The sequence below is a fragment of the Natrix helvetica genome, assembly GCF_964273705.1.
Source record: "Natrix helvetica genome assembly, chromosome: 1".
Lineage (NCBI taxonomy): Eukaryota > Metazoa > Chordata > Lepidosauria > Squamata > Natricidae > Natrix > Natrix helvetica.
Window position 1 is genome coordinate 21,575,888 of NC_138548.1, and position 16,730 is coordinate 21,592,617.

General features: G+C 38.4%; 1 protein-coding gene across 3 annotated transcripts; it reads left to right on the forward strand.

Moving 5' to 3' along the window:
• Positions 1-462: 462 nt before the first annotated feature.
• SMIM7 (small integral membrane protein 7) lies at positions 463-5,748 on the forward strand (the record flags this gene model as incomplete). 3 transcript variants are annotated; one of them, XM_081934229.1, is made up of 5 exons in its annotated part: positions 477-550; positions 1,131-1,172; positions 2,229-2,281; positions 3,790-3,880; positions 4,266-5,748. In XM_081934229.1, the coding sequence occupies exons 1-5, from the start codon at positions 525-527 to the stop codon at positions 4,279-4,281; spliced, it is 228 nt and encodes a 75-aa protein (XP_081790355.1). In that variant the 5' UTR covers positions 477-524. The 3 variants fall into 3 exon arrangements, with proteins under 3 accessions (XP_081790357.1, XP_081790355.1, XP_081790356.1); XM_081934230.1 differs by lacking the exon at positions 477-550 and adding an exon at positions 810-1,024; XM_081934231.1 differs by lacking the exon at positions 4,266-5,748 and having other exon boundaries at positions 463-550; positions 3,790-3,884.
• Between the last annotated feature and the right edge of the window lie 10,982 nt (positions 5,749-16,730).

The window sequence follows — 16,730 nt, forward strand, 5'->3', positions numbered from 1 at the left end:
TCTTGATGGATGTATCCGATTTTATTTTTCTTTATGTTCACTGAGAGCATATGCACCAAAGACAAATTTCTTGTGTGTCCAATCACAGTTGGCCAATAAAATAAAGACAATGGCCAACAACATTCTATAATTCCTGTTCGTTCCTCCGACTTTTTGCTAAAATAGACATCGCCTAACATTTCTTACTTTGGAGTGGAACGTGATACAACAAGGACGAAGCCAATAAAATAAAATAAAAAAAAACAAGCAGCATCTTTAAAACCCGCTAAAAAGCGAAAGCCTCCGCTCCCAGGATAAAGATCTAATCCCGGCCCTTTAAATCGGTGGGCGGGGTTTGTGGAGAAAAGTCACCGCCCGCTTGTAACCTACCACAGACTTCCTCCTTACACAGTATAGCGGGTGAGCGCCACCTGGTGGCCGAGGGATGGAAAGGCAGGATGAAGCTGATGCTTATTGGCTGTTGAGCCGCTGCGTGTCAGCGGGGTATATTTCCGTTTCGATAGCAGCAGAGCGGAAGTAGCAGGATGTTGGGGGATTTGCTGTTGTTCGGGTAAGGGGGAGAGAGAGAGAGAGAGAGAGATAGCTTGTTGCCAAGCAACCAGTTTTATTAACCTGGGGGAGGCATAGCTGTTTCTCTGTTTGGTAAATTCGACTCTGCGGGACTGAGGAGTGCAAAGGTTGTGTAAATATGGGACAAGGGACAGCAGAATACCCCAACCTGCATTCTCCTAGGGAAACAGCCTTGGCTAAATTTCCTGTGTCTGCCCTGCAGCTCTTAAAAGTGGGGAAAAAAGGAATATGTTTGTAAAATCAAAGTAGCAGTATACGAAAAGAATGAATTGTATTTGTGGTTATGTCAAAATATGTATGGAAATGACAAAGCCAGGAACACGGCTCTGTGTCCAATGTTTTTAATGTGTATTTAATAAAAACTTTTTTAAAAAAACTGTGCAAAAAAGAGATCAAGGAGTAATTGGAATGGGACATCAAGGAAAGGCATGGAGGAAGCAGTTATCCCTAACTTGTAGGTCGTTTCTTGCCCCTCCCTAGCTCAGAAATGTTAAGAATTAAAGTGGAAAAGGCCACAAGCTGTTGTATATTCTCACTTTTTTTCTTCTTCTGCCACATAGGACTCTGTTGGTCAATGCCGGAGCAGTGTTAAATTTCAGGCTGTGAGTACTTGAAAAAGCAGGATTTGCTTCGTTGGGAAAATGCAGGCATTCCTATAATAGTAGGAATCAGAGTTTTTGTGCTTCCAACATGAGGAGGTTTCTGGGAAAGCTTTTGATTCAAAGATTGCAACATATGATTTTGGTCACAGAAAGCACCTGGTTTCAAAGTTGTTAGATATGCTTTAGGAAAATTGGCAAAAACTCCTTTCTAGACAGCTGCTGTTCCTTAGAGACTAGTTTATTGGACAGAATTGGTAGGACACAACTTTCTGCAAACCAGAGAGCCTCTTGTTAAAATGTCAACGATGCTCCTATGGCTCCTCCCCAATCTGCTGACTAAACACATCCCACAGCCATGTTTTCTTTTGCAAAATATAAATGTTGTTGGCCATTGTGTTGATTTTTTGAAATACATGTTGTATTTGCTTCGTTTTAAATGATAACCTGGGCAACTAAACCCTGAGATTTCTTGTTAAATAGTAACTCAGTGCAACTTTGCTTAGCTTTTCAGGATCAGCCATCACTGCCTAGATTCAAGGGTAAAGTGACTGGCTTGCAATCAGAAGGTTCAATTATCTTTACATCCAATTAGAGCACTTAGCAGTTTTACAAAAGACCGGAGTGCAATACAATAAGACAGTTCCTATGTTGTTAGCAGTATAGGAAATGTGTATCCAACCCAGATGTTCTGTTTACAACAGTGGCCATATTAGTGGTTCTATAGCAATATCATAAACTGAATATTATAGCAGTGGGTGAACCAGCTGCAAGTGCTGTTTAAATCATGGAAGTTTCTCTTAATTGTTGCAAGAAGATTCCTGTTGTGTCCTGCCTAAATTGTATTCCTCTTTTCTGAATGGCTAATCATTTCTGAAAATTCTTCAAGTGGGCCTTGAAACTTGATTTCTTTCTGGGATTCAGCAAATTGCTATAGTATTCCATCGTTACCTTGGTTAATAGCTGTCAGCAAATTTTCTTCTGTCATTGTCCATTTTAACATATTCCCGTTTGCCTTAAATTATGAGACACTACTATGTTCTGGGATTATTGTTCCAGGAAGAAGAAAGAAAGTCAGAGTTTTGGTGAAGAAGGAAGAACACCAACAACAGGTAAAAAATCTGGCTGAGGTCCGTGTACTGAAGGTTTTTTTTTTTTAACTTGCCGTGTGTCTCCAAAATAGTTGCAATTATTTTTTTTAGTTTTGTTTTGAGATATTGCAAAGAAAATTATGAAATAGAAATAAAACATTCTAGACTATTTGTTGCCCTACACATATTGTAATTGTTTCATTTTAAAAGACAACTCTGTCTACTAAATTGGTAACATTGTTTAACAAATTAAGAATTACATTTTTATATAGTAATGTAAAATTATGAAAAGGTAACTCCTTTTATATTTTCAGATGTAATAAACATTGGTTTTACTGGACCCCATTTCTCTGTGTTTGGACAGTGAAATCGAGGTTTTTGTGTAATAATAATAATAATAATAATAATAATAATAATAATAATAATAATAATAATAATAATAATAATAATAATTTAATTTGTTAGCTGCTCCCTCTCCACAAAGGGACTTGGGCCGGCGTACAATAAAAACATACATAAATACATAAACATACACATACACATACATACACGGAGGAGGTAACAATTGCATACATCATGATAATAATAATAAAGTTAACCATTAAAAATACCCCATAGTAATATTACAAATTTAAAAAGGACTGTCAGGAGGAATAGGATAAACTATGGTGTAAATCATTGTTGCCCCTTCTTGGTGAGAATAGTATCAAATTTGCTGCAGTTAGTGCTTTACATACTGCATTTTTCATTCTGTGGTTTTATTTTAGCCTAATTGTATGTTTATTTAAAAGCATTTAGAACAGAATTAAGGTGAGCCCCAGAATTTCTCAAGGCAGAGATGTTGATTTGTCAACAATTAACAACATTCATTGTGAAGGCTGAGAAACACAGGGCAAAACATGAGTTAAGCCATGGAAAATTAAAGTACATTGAATATAAGCAATAAACTGAAAAAAAAACTTCAGCTTGATAGAAAGCAATCAAGTGTTCCAATGATTTCTTCCTACTATGTAATAGATACTTAGGTACACAGTAATGTGTCAGATAAAATTTTCATCAAATGCGAACCTAGAATTATTCAAGCTATGCTGAGTTGAATGTCTGAGATATTCTGCTGAGGTTCTATGAGTTGGACATCAGGCAAATATATATCCATTCAGATACTGAACTTTCTCAGTTCTAGCCAGGATAAGCAGTCGTGGGAGTTGCTATTCAACAATTTCTAGAGAATTGCCTGTCCCGAACTCAAACCATCATTAAGTGACTACCCTGTGCAATTTTCCTCTCCCCTCCATGTTCTGTAAATATGGTATGGAAATTTCTTAGCCTTTCAGACCATAGGCATATGAAGGAAGGGGGAGATATTGAATCTAAGAAATAACTCCAATTGTTTAAGTCAGTCTGGAATCAGGTGGTACCTAAATTAATGACTGAATAAATTATTGCTAAGTGTACACTGAAAGGAGTGTGGATGAAATAAGGTATAGTTTTTGCCATGAATGCAATTTCATTTACTTCCCGACTTCTAGGTGATAATATCAGGGAGTTTCTGTTGAGCTTAAGATACTTTCGGATCTTCATCGCACTGTGGAATATTTTCATGATGTTTTGCATGATTGTGTAAGTAACCCCAACAAAGATGTAGTGTTTTTGTCTTCCTTACTTTGTCTTTTTAATGTTTGGTTTGCACAGTTACATAATATATGGTATTCTTCTAACTACTCCACAGTATCAGCACTTAAACGTGAAAAGGTGGCAATCCTGAATTGATACTGCTGTAGTAATAAAATGGTTATAAAATGTGAGCTTCAATTATTCTAAGTTCACATTGTTTATTTATTGTTTTCAGTGTTCCTTATATAATGAGATTTTGTAATACGTTTCAATTGGTTTAACTTATTGGACAGTATAAAAAGACAATATACAATCTTGGTTTGCCTTGCAGGTTTATTATAAGAATAACTGATAAAAATTAGTCATTAACTTTCCTTTTGTTTTTCATTAGGCTGTTTGGATCTTAAACAACTTTGACTGAACTGACAACAAGACATGTTAACCTTTGGCAATTTGCAGATGACTTCCAACCTGAAATATAAAATACCCCTAAGTAAAAAAATTGACATCATTTTAGTATTGAGTTCTGGCTTATTTTTATTACAAATATCAAAGGAACATTCACCATTCCCTCTTTTCCCCTGTTCTTGTTTTTTCCCCTAGTTTTTGTTTCTTTTGTTATTTGGTTAAAGAACAAATGAACTTTCAGCCCTGTGAAGGGGTACTTGGGTTATGCTTGCAGGCATGGCAACCATGGAGAACAGAGCTTTATGTGAAGATAGGAAGAAATGTTAGAAGAAATGTATGTTGAAATTTTGACACAAGTACAAAAATGGCATTGCAGTGCATGCTTTATCAGTCATTGGGTTTAAATTTAGCCTTTAGCCCCACTAAAAGAAAAAAGTAGTTTTTAGATAGGAGAACATGATAAGACAATTTTGTTTTTAATATAAATGAGAAAAAAAGCTATAGTCCTCCGTGTTTCTCAATCTTAGCAAATTTAAAGTGGGTGGACTTCAGCTCCCAGCAAGGCTGGCTGAAGAATTCTGGGAATTCAAATCCCAGCAAGGATTACTGGGGAATTTGGGGAGTTGAAGTCCAGCCTTCTTGCCAAAGTTGAGAAACATTACTTTAAAATAATACCATGCAGGTAGTCCTTCATTTATGATCACAATTGGTTCCCAAATTTCCATTGCTGAACAAGACAGTTAAGTGAGTTTTGCCCCATTTTACAAACTTTCTTGCCACATTGTTAGATGAATTGCTACAGTTGTTAGTAACACGGTTAAGTGACTCTGGTTCCCCATTGACTATGCTTGTCAGGTCACAAAAGATGACCCTGGGACACTTCAACCATTTTAAATGTGGTTGCCAAGTGTCTAAATTTTGGACATGGGACCACTGGGATGCTGGAATGGTCATAAGTGTGAAAAACCATAAGTGGCCTTTTTCAGTGCCATTGTAATTTTGAATGGTCAGTACATGAATGTTGTAAATCAAGGACTACCTATATAGTATTTAAGAATCTGCATTCAAATCTTTGATGACCAGAAAACAATTTACACTTAAGTATTCCTGATCAGGAAAGAGTGATGCAGAAAATAAGTTGATGCCCAAAAGCAGTTTGAGTGGAAAGTTATGAACTGTGCAAGACTTGTTGTATGCCAAAGGAGAATAGCTGATTATATACCTTATTCTTGTAATAGTTAATTGGAGTAGACCTAAGTGGTTATGCAGCACAAATATCTGGGGGAATGTCAATATCTAAAGCAGTTTGGCCTATAATGATGCTTAAAATGGGAGGATATCCCTGGGAGGTGAATCTGTGAAATCATCTTTCTATTGAATGTCTGGAGATCTTATGTGTATGAAGAGATTATCTGAACATCTCGGCTCAAAGTTCTAGCGAAATAAACATAATTGTATACTTTCTATACTGAGTCTTTTTTTCCCCTTTCAGCAGAAGGGGTTAGGGCAGACAGAAGGAAACTAATCTTGTGGAACTTTCAGAAAAAGTGAGTGAAAAAATGTAGAGATAATGCAACATTGCTGCTTTACAAATAATAACTAATGATCAAAATAAACATTGCATTTTATAGATGATAACACAGCATCAGCAGCTGAGCAAATGAGTGTTTTCGCTTCCCTCCTGAATATTACTAAATGGTGGGATGAATGAGACATCCTTTCATACTAAGTAAATTATTTCATCAGACTGGGGCCTGATTCTTGTTCCTGCCCTATCAGCCTCATGGGAAGGTGAGGGCAGAATTCACATTATCCTTTTGCAATTGCAATATTCAGAAACGGAGGAAAGCTGCTCTTAAAAATCAGCTGTGGCTAACTCTATTATTTGTATTCCTTTCATGATGTTTATATTCCTTTCAAGAACAGTCATTACTGACAGCATGAATTCAAATAAACGTAGAAGGCTGGTGTAGGTGACATGCTGCTCTCGGATACCGATTTAAGCAATATACTTTGTTAATGGGTTATCTTTAGGTTTCTATGAAAATCCTTAGATAGCCGTTTGGTTAAGATGTCTATAGATATTCTCAATGATCCACATCATGGTTGTCCCAAGATGCTTTTCAAAAGGAAATTGGACTTTATTTTCTCCTTGAAAGCATTTTGCTTCTTAGCTAAGAAGCAGAACTGAAAAAGCTTCTTAAAAGAGAAGCAAAACTTTTTCAAGGAAAAACAAAGCTCAGCTGCCTTTTGAAAAACACCTTTGGGACAACAGTTGGTCAGAGTTAATCCAACAGCTGATATTCAGCTTGCAGACAAAAATTAGGAACCATTCTGATTATGGAAAGCAAACCATATCAAGTTAAAAGTTTCATTCAACAATGAAACTATCAACTTTGTAATCAAAACAGGGTTACTATTAAGACCTGAGCTCTTGAGAGTACTTTCTGCAGGTTTCTCATAAGATGGAAAAGTAAATGGCAGTTGCTGGAATCAATAATTTCTACCATGGGTCCTGAAATCTTAAAAATTCATTGGAATTCAATTAATTTTACTAAAGAACTCATGATCACGGTTAATGTTACTCTGAATTATTCCTAAACAAAAAACCAGATTAAAACATTTGGTAAATACAATTTAATGTCAACCCCTATAGATTCAGGTTAGTAATCACCAGAGAGATAATCAGCATTAGAAAAACAACTCTCAGAGCAAAAGGGATTTGAAATGCAAGCAGAATATTAATTGCTTAATACTTGCTTCTTTATAGTTTTTGTCTATGGAGCTTCTGGAAACAAGGAACATGCCTATATGCTTCTATGAATTTTTTCAGAGCTTCCGCTGTGATTTTTGAAAATATTCATTACTTTTAGATAAATTCATTTATCTATTTAGATTTTACTATCAAAGATACAGGCAGAAAAGAAATGTAATCTTTACCTAGAAGGACAAAATACATAGGTCTAGCTGAATCTTATGATAAAATAGTTTCTGTAGATTTCTTGGGGCAAATACTTCAAATATTAATAAAAAGATATCGTATTTTTCAGAGCATAAGACGCACCTTTTTCACCCCCCAAAAAGAGGGTGAAAATCAGGGGGCCTCTTATACACTGAATACAGCATTTTTGGCCTCCCAACCCACCCCCACGCGCATCCCGTTTTTCGCAAAAATGGACACAGAAGGTTTGGGAGGCCTGCAAAGTTCTCCAGGGGGCAGGGGAGGGCAAAAATGAGTGAAAAATGGGTCAGTTTTTCACGAAAATTGTCTCTTTGCTCTCCCAAGTCCCCAGGAACACTCTGCAGGCCTTCCAAACTCTATGCACGCCCCCTTTTTAGCAAAAAATGGACCACTTTTTCCTCCTTCCTGCCTCCCCCAGCCCCTGGAGCATTCTACAGGCCTCCAAAACCCTCTGCACATCCTGTTTTCGTGAAAAAACAGGCCCGTTTTTCACCTCCCAAATCCTCTACGCGTCACGTTTTTGCCCTCCCCAGCCCCCAGGAGCATTTTGCAGGCCTCCCAAACTGTCTGCACACCCCATTTTTCGCAGAAAATGGGGTGTGAAGAGGGTATGGGGGGGGGGCTACAAAGTGCTCCTGGGGGCTGGGGAGGGCAAAAAACTTTTTTTTTCAATTTATCTCTTCAAAATCTTGGTACGTCTTATACTGCGGTGCATGTTATTGTCTGAAAAATATGGTAAGTGCTTAGTGTTATTTATTTCATGGTGCCCAACTCTCAGTAACTCTTGTAAAATAAATAAATCTGGAGGGGCAGGTAGTTCACAACAGTCAGACTACATTGCAATAAAATCAGTAAAACATAAAAATAAAGATAAAATATGGCAAATGTAATGGTCTCATTCTTCCTTGCCAAACGTCTGGGTGAACAGCCTTGCTTGGTTTCAAAGAAGTGCAATATGTGAATCCAATCACTATTTGTAATCCAGATGTATGCTTTTAAAATTTCTTTGGTGTCTTGGGGTCATTGTTGACTCCTGGGGACTACCTGCAGTATTTCCTATAGTTTTCTTGGCAAGATTTTTAAAATAGTGTCATTGTCTATGGCTTAGCTATGTATAAATACGCCGTTTGGACTTTCTCAACAACATGTAGTTAAGATGAATCATGTGGGCTGAATATGGTATGTGAATCTTAAACTTATTTAAGGTCTCATGAGGCTTGTAGAGCACCAGTTTATTCACAGTAGTCCCAAAGGTGCTTTTCTGGAAGGCACCTGGACTTCTTGGATGAGAAGCTAAATGTTTAAAAGAAAGAATCAAGAAATTCCAGTTGCCTTTTTGGAAAAGCACCTTTGTGACTACCATGACATGGATGGTTGAGAATCTCCGTAGAGATTTGGTCGTAGTAATTTAATTTTAACCAATGGGAAGCCAGCTGTGGTTTAATGGACATCTACTAGATAAGTTTGTTTAATTACCAACCATCTAGAAATTGCCCATGGAAATACCTCTTTGCTCCTTAGGGTTTCAGAAGTAATTCGCTGAACAGAAAGTATTCCATTGCTTTCATTTAACTTCAGAGAAAGTTGAGGTGTTCAGCTAAATTGTATTTGGGTCTCTAAAACAGCTCATAGTTTTTCTACTTCTGTGGAGAGGTGTCTATTTTTTTAAAAAAAACCACCTAAAACTTGATTTATTTATCAAATTGAATAGCCACCCACCTTTTTAAAAAAGCAACTGTCAATGACATACAACACCCCAACGATGCCCTCGATGTGATGTTCCAATGCCTGGAGGCTGTACGGATCTGGATGGGGACAAACAGGCTCAAGCTCAATCCCTCCAAGATTGAGTGGCTGTGGTTCCCATCATCCCGATTTGTGCATCTTGTACCATCTTTGATGATAGGGGGAGAAATTTAGCCCCTGGAGTCGTCCTGGATATGTGGCTTAGTTTAGAAGAACACTTAACGGCCATGACCAGGGGGGCCTTTTACCTGGTACGCCAGTTGTGCCCCCTCCTGGATCGAGATGCCCTGTGCACAGTCACTCACACCCTCGCCCTTTCTCACCTGGACTACTGTAACGCTCTCTACATGAGGCTGCCCTTGAAGAGCACCCGGAGGCTTCAGCTGGTCCAGAATGTGGCCACGCGGGTTGTCATGGGGGTACCTAGGTGCTCCCATGTTACACCCCTTTTAGGCGGTCTGCACTGGTTGCCGGTTGTTTTCCAGGTGCGATTCAAGGTGTTAATTATGATCTTTAAAGCGCTCCGTGGCTTAGGCCCAGGGTACTTGCGAGACCACCTGCCACCCGTAGCCTCCCACCGTCTAGTACGATCCCACAGAGTTGCGCTCCTCAGGGTGCCATCGGCCAGGCAGTGTCGGCTGGCGACTCCCAGGGGGAGAGCCTTCTCTGTGGGAGCGCCTTCCCTTTGGAATGAGCTGCCCCCGGAGCGTCGCATAATTCCCGACCTCCGGTCCTTCCGGCACGCCCTAAAAAATTGGCTTTTCCAGCAAGCCGGCCCGGCCTGAATAAAATAAATTATTAATTTTAGTTGTTAATTTTAATTTAATTTTTAAATCTCATTGTAAATGTCTATTGGGTTTTTTGGATATTCTATTTAATCTTTCTTTTAACTTTTGTAATATGTGTTTTTATGTTGTATGCCGCCCTGAGTCATTTGGGAGAAGGGCGGCATATAAGTCCAATAAACCTCAAACCCTCAAACCCTATTTACAGCTTCTTAAAATTATTCCGGAGGGCTTTGTGGTAAATAAGTGATATTATCATTGCTGTGTTGTATGATTTTAATTTAACTCAATTTAAACTTAATTTTACCACAAATATTCTACAATTGTTGAATTGCCAAGTTGTAAGGAGCATATTAAATTTGTTGTTAAGTCATTCAATCATGTCTGACTCTTAGGAACCCCATGGACCCTAGCATGCCAGGCGCCCGTCCTCTATTGTCTCCCTGAGTTTGTCCAAAATCATGCCCACTGGATAGATTATACTATCTACGTATATAAAATAGGGATAATTTATTGGGAAACACCCAGAGTTGGTTATAAGTTAGGCGGCTAGGTAAATGTTTTAAATAAATATATCTGGAGGGGCAGGTTCTAGATAGGCACAAACTCACCACATAATGTAAGGTAAAACTTCATGCTGTTAATAGTTACATTTTTTAATACAAAGAAGGATTGTGTAAGAAGGATTGTTCCATAATTCTACTTTTATTAGCGCTACATAAAAAAGGAAAAGGAGATTAATTACTGTATATGGCAGAGTTTGGTCATGCTTCATTCCCAGACTTTTTAATTCAGTCTTCTAAATTCTGCTTTGGCATATTTTATTCTATCCGCAAAATTCTGAATAGAGAAAATTCATCCTAAGGTAAATAAGAACAGTAGATTTATTTCTCAGATCTCTTATAAACTCCATCTGCCTTTTACAGTTGAGTTATACAGCTGAGCATTGCCCTTAAATAATAACTGATTAGCTGAATTCTGAAATAGGCTGCCAATTCCCCCCCCCCCCAAAAAAAGTCAGCCTAGAAGTACAAATATTCTGCTCTGCCTTCTTTGTAACAACTCTAATCATCCCCATGATTTTAATAAATTATTATAACCACGGAAACACAGTAAAGAGTCTAACTATGACAGATCATAAATAAATGTGCTTCTGCATAAAAGTTTCCTAAAGGTGATGGAGCCCACTGGATTTCTGGGGGGAGGATTTTTCACGGATGGGTGCTATTGCTGAGAAACAAAATGTTCTTGCTCTCTGGAACAGAATGTGTTACCTTAATTGAGATGGCAATTACAATTTGAACCTAAGGTTAAGATTTTTGTTTATATCAAAAAAAGTCCATGCAAAGTATCACTTAGAAACTTCATGCCTGCTTAAGGCATTTGTGAGCAAGCAGTCTGCATTTTGTGTACTTACAAAGACAATTGAGCCCAAAATTTCCATTGCTAAGCGAGAAAGTGAGTTGTGTCCCATTTTATAACCTTTTTTGCCCCAGTGGTTAAGCAAATCACTGCAGTTGTTAAGTAAATCATGCTGTTATTAAGTGAATCTGGCTTTCCCCATTGACTTTGCTTAATGGAAGTCAGGTGGGAAGGTTGCAAATGCTGATCACATGACCCTGGGGCAGTGCCGCTGTCACAAATATATGCCAAATTTTGATCACTTGTCCATGGGGATGTTGCAATGGTCATGCCACTTTTTTCAGTGCTGTTGTAACTTTAAAGGATCACTAAATGAATGATTGTAAGTCAAGGACTACCTGTAATAGATTTGTTAAGCAAGGAGGGAGGTTGTTGATACTGTTTGTGCAGTATGGACTGGAGACACTATGAATTTAGGAGCTAGGACTGAAGCTGCTATAAAAAGCAGGCATCACATTCAGAGAGAGGATCCGTGAAGGAAGGAGAAATGTGCTAGAACTCACTAAGGGCAAGCAAGATTGAGAAAGATTTTCAGAGCAGACAGCTCTGAAAAGGATATGCTGCATCTACAAAAAAACAGATCAGAGGTCAGTAAGGAAAAGCTTGAGCAGCATGGTGGATTTCTATTGTAAGAAGTTCAGGAAAGAGTTATTCCCTCTTTTCTATTGCCTCTCTAGGTTAAAAGCAACTTGAAAGTGAAACTACTGTACTGTTTTAACAGAATTAGAATAACCAAGTTTGATAAGTAGCAACTGCATGAGATAAGGGAGGGAGCAAGCAAGCAGGCAAGGTAGTTAAGGAAGTGTAAAACACTCTGCATGTAAATCTATTAATTTTTAAACTGAGGCTACTGTACAATAGGAATGAGCATAATTTACCTATTTCATATTATCATTCTAGCCATTGTCTATCCACTGCGAAGGCCTCTTTCATGTTTCCAACCAATACAGTCCTGAGGTTTATTTTTTTGCCAGTTGAGCCTGCAATACTTGCTAATGTCACCAATCCATCTTGTTTTAGATCTCTTTCTTGGACACTTTTTTTAATCAACTGGGATCCATTCTATGGATTCATCCATTCTATGCCTTGGTCCACCTGCCATCAGTTCTTCTTGCTTTGTGACCAGCCCATTTCCATTCTTTTAGTCTCGTGACTAAATTTAAATTTATTTAAACACTAAAAATAAATGTCAATTTAGTTGGAGGAGGGGAACTGTTTCTCTTTGTCCCTTTCTCACCCTCTGACCATGATGCTCTCCTGTAATTTATATGGAGGAGTAATCTTGCTGGGATTGAACTCCACTCTGTCTTTCCCATCCATTTACTTATAACCTTGGGCACTGGATAAGGACTTTCATTTGCATTACTGCTATCAGGCTGGAATAGAGATGTATAACTGGGTATATGGAAAAGTATGTATGTATGTATGTATGTATGTATGTATGTATGTATGTATGTATGTATGTATGGTTCCCTTTTCTGTCCTTCGGCTCACTCCAGACCATCCAGGCAGAAAATCATATTTTTAATGTTGCCTTTGTTACATTTGTGTTGTGATCAGCACAAACACAACACAAATATATATATAGAATGAATCTGCCTGCCTGTCCATCCTATCTGTCTATCTATCATCTATCTATCTATCTATCTATCTATCTATCTATCTATCTATCTATCATCTACCTACCTACCTACCTACCTACCTACCTACCTACAGATCCATCTATCTACCTATCTACCTACTGTAACAGGTCAGCAGGGTTGAAGTTGGAAGCAAAACAGTTCAATCTTTCACTACTGTTCTTAAATACTATGATTTCCATTGTAACCTTGCTCTGGTTAGTTAGTATTTCGATTGGAGACTTTAAGGGAATACTTTCAAAATATATTGACCAGGTATTGCTATGTTAAAACTGGTATATTATCACTAGAATATAATGCTGATTATTATATAATCCATGGCATAGTAATAACGTACAGTTTTGTGCCCTGTATTTGTACGAATGAAAATTTATTTATGAAAATTAGAATATGTGAGACTCATCAAAAGAGGCTAAAAGAACAAAGTTTTCCCCAGGAAGATATCAGTCTATGAAGCACATGGAAAGGTTCCAGAATGAAGACACAACAAAAAGCAGTCCCCAATACAACAGATAATTCCTATGTGAACTGAATAAGGCAATGCCTATGGAGATTCTCAACCAACCAGGTCAAAGGTGCTTTTTCAAAAGGCAACTGAACTTTCTTTGTTTCCTTGAAGACATCTCACCGAATCAGAACTAAAGAAGCTTCTTGGATGAAAAGCGAAACGTCTTCAAGGAAAAAATGAAGGAAGTGTAGTTGCTTTTTGAAAAAGTAATAATACAATAATACAATAATACAATAGTAGAGTTGGAAGGGACCTTGGAGGTCTTCTAGTCCAACCCCCTGCCTAGGCAGGAAACCCTATACCGTTTCAGACAAATAGCTATCCAACATCTTCTTAAAGACTTCCAGTGTTGGGGCATTCACAACTTCTGGAGGCAAGCTGTTCCACTGATTAATTGTTCTCACTGTCAGGAAATTCCTCCTCAGTTCTAAATTGCTTCTCTCTTTGATTAGTTTCCACCCATTGCTTCTTGTTCTACCCTCAGGTGCTTTGGAGAATAGTTTGACTCCCTCTTCTTTGTGGCAACCTCTGAGATATTGGAATAATGCTATCATGTCTCCCCTAGTCCTTCTTTCTCTTAAGCTAAACATACCCAGTTCCTGCAACCGTTCTTCATATGTTTTAGTCTCCAGTCCCCTAATCATCTTTATTGCTCTTCTCTGCACTCTTTCTAGAGTCTCCACATCTTTTTTACATCGTGGCGACCAGAACTGAATGCAGTATTCCAAGTGTGGCCTTACCAAGGCATTATAAAGTGGTATTAACACTTCACGTGATCTTGATTCTATCCCTCTGTTGATGCAGCCTAGAACTGTGTTGGCTTTTTTGGCAGCTGCTGCACACTGCTGGCTCATATTTAAATGGTTGTCCACTAGGACTCCAAGATCCCTTTCACAGTTACTACTACTGAGTATGGTATCACCTATACTGTACCTGTGCATTCCGTTTTTGTTGCCTAAATGTAGAACCTTACTCTTTTCACCATTGAATTTCATTTTATTAGATAGTGCCCAATGTTCAAGTTTGTCAAGATCCTTCTGTATCTTAAGCCTATCTTCTGGAGTGTTGGCTATTCCTGCCAGCTTGGTATCATCTGCAAATTTGATGAGTTCCCCATTTATTCCCTCATCCAAATCATTGATGAAGATGTTGAAGAGTACTGGGCCTAAAACAGAGCCTTGGGGTACTCCAGTGCATACTTCCCTCCATGTAGATGCAGTTCCATTGAGAACTACACGTTGAGTGCGGTTGGTCAGCCAGTTACCAATCCATCTGGTGGTGATGCTGTCTAACCCACATTCTTCTACTTTATCTAGTAGTAGGTTATGGTCTACCTTATCAAAAGCCTTACTGAAGTCCAAGTAAACTATATCAACGGCATTCCTCTGGTCCACTAATTTTGTCACATTATCAAAGAATGCAATAAGATTAGTCTGGCATGATCTGTTTTTGACAAATCCATGTTGGCTTTTGGCTATTACTTTGTTTGCTTCTAGGTGTTCGCAAATTCGTTGCTTGATTATTTTTTCCAGAATCTTTCCTGGTACTTTTGGGATAAGGCGCCGCTAAGTGTGGGTACATTGGAGTAGGACTAGTCAAACTTTGCTGAAGTAGTAGTACGCGAGGTGTTTTTTGGTCCTAAATGAATAGTGTTGGTCTGAAACTCTGGAATAAACTGGGAAATTAGGGGGAAATCCTGGAAGGCAGTTAAATCATTTCTGCACATTGAGAAGAACATTGGATAGATGCATCTAGGAAACCCCCTTTTTTCCAAAGTTTTTTTTATATGTTACCTGATATACCCAAATAATTCTTGTTTAATGTTCCGATTCATCTCTTGTATTCTTTCTTACTATTACCCTCTTATAAATACTTATCATGAAATGTTCCTAAACAACCACCCTGGATACCTAGATATCTCCTATTTTTCATTTTCATACATGTAGTCTTCAGCTTACAACCATTCATTTACAAGTTCAAAGTTACAGTATCCCTGAAAAAAAGTGACTTATAATGGATCCTCACACTTATAACCTTTGCACCATACCAAGAATCCCGTGACCACAATTTGGGCACTTGGCAACTAGCATGCATTTATGAAAGTTGCAGCATTCTGGGATCACATGACCACTATTTGCAACCTTCCCAGCCAGCTTCTGACAGGCAAAGTCAATAGGGAAGCTGGATTCATTTAATGATCACCTGGTTTATTTAGCAACTACATTGATTTGCTTAAGTATGACAAAAAGTTCATAACATTGGGTGTGACTCACTTAACTGCATTGCTCATGAGCTACAGTGGCACAGTTGTTAAGAGTGCAGTACTGCAGGCTACTCCTGTGCCTGCCGGCTGCCTGGAATTTGGCAGTTCAAATCTCACCAGGCTCAAATTTGACTCAGCCTTCTATCCTTCCGAAGTGGGTAAAATGAGGATCCAAATTGTTGGGGGCAATATGCTGACTCTGGAAACCACTTAAAGGGAGCTGTAAAACATTGTAAAGCGGTATATAAGTCTAAGTGCTACTGCTATTGCTTAGCAACAGAAATTCTAGTCCCAATTCTGGTGATAAATTGAGGACTACCTGTAGATAAAATAGGTGATTATTCATTAATGAGCCATGGTGGTACAGTGGTTAAGAGTGCAGTACTGCAAGCTACTTCTGCTGACTGCTGGCTGACTGCAATTTGGCAGTTCAAATCTCACCAGGTTTAAGATTGACTCAGCCTTCCATCCTTCTGAGGTCAGAAAAATGAGGACCCAAATTGTTGGGGGCAATATGCTGACTCTGTAAACCGCTTAGAGAGGGCTGGAAAGCACTATGAAGCGATATATAAATCAAAGTGCTATTAAATATTTCAATGTATAAGCTCTTCCATCCCTCAGTTCTTAATTCCTTCAGAATTTCTGCTCAAACTTTACTGACCTTTCCAAATTTTCTATATAGTGCATTACACATGACTTTTATACCCCCTATTACTAATTTTAAGACAACACCTCAATGTACTTGTAACATTTCTGCCTTTTGGACTTCATCAATTCTTTTTGTGAGTAAGACTGATGTTTGGAGTGCCACTCATAGGCAGAAAGGCAACGTATCAGTCATGAACTTGCCAGATGCAGTTGCCAACTAGGGAAGTCCGATGTTTTAACATGTCCCAGAACAATGTTGCAGGATCTAATCTGGGTTGGTCCCAATCCTGGCTCTAGTGCCGGTGAACGAACCAGATTGGAGCCTGCATTTAGTGACCGTTCAAAGTTATGAAACTGAAAAAAAGTGACTTATGACTGTTTTTCACATGACAGTTGCAGCATCTCCATGGTCACGTGACCAAAATTCAGATGCTTGGAAAATGACACGACAGTCCGAGTTTCCCTGGGTCATGT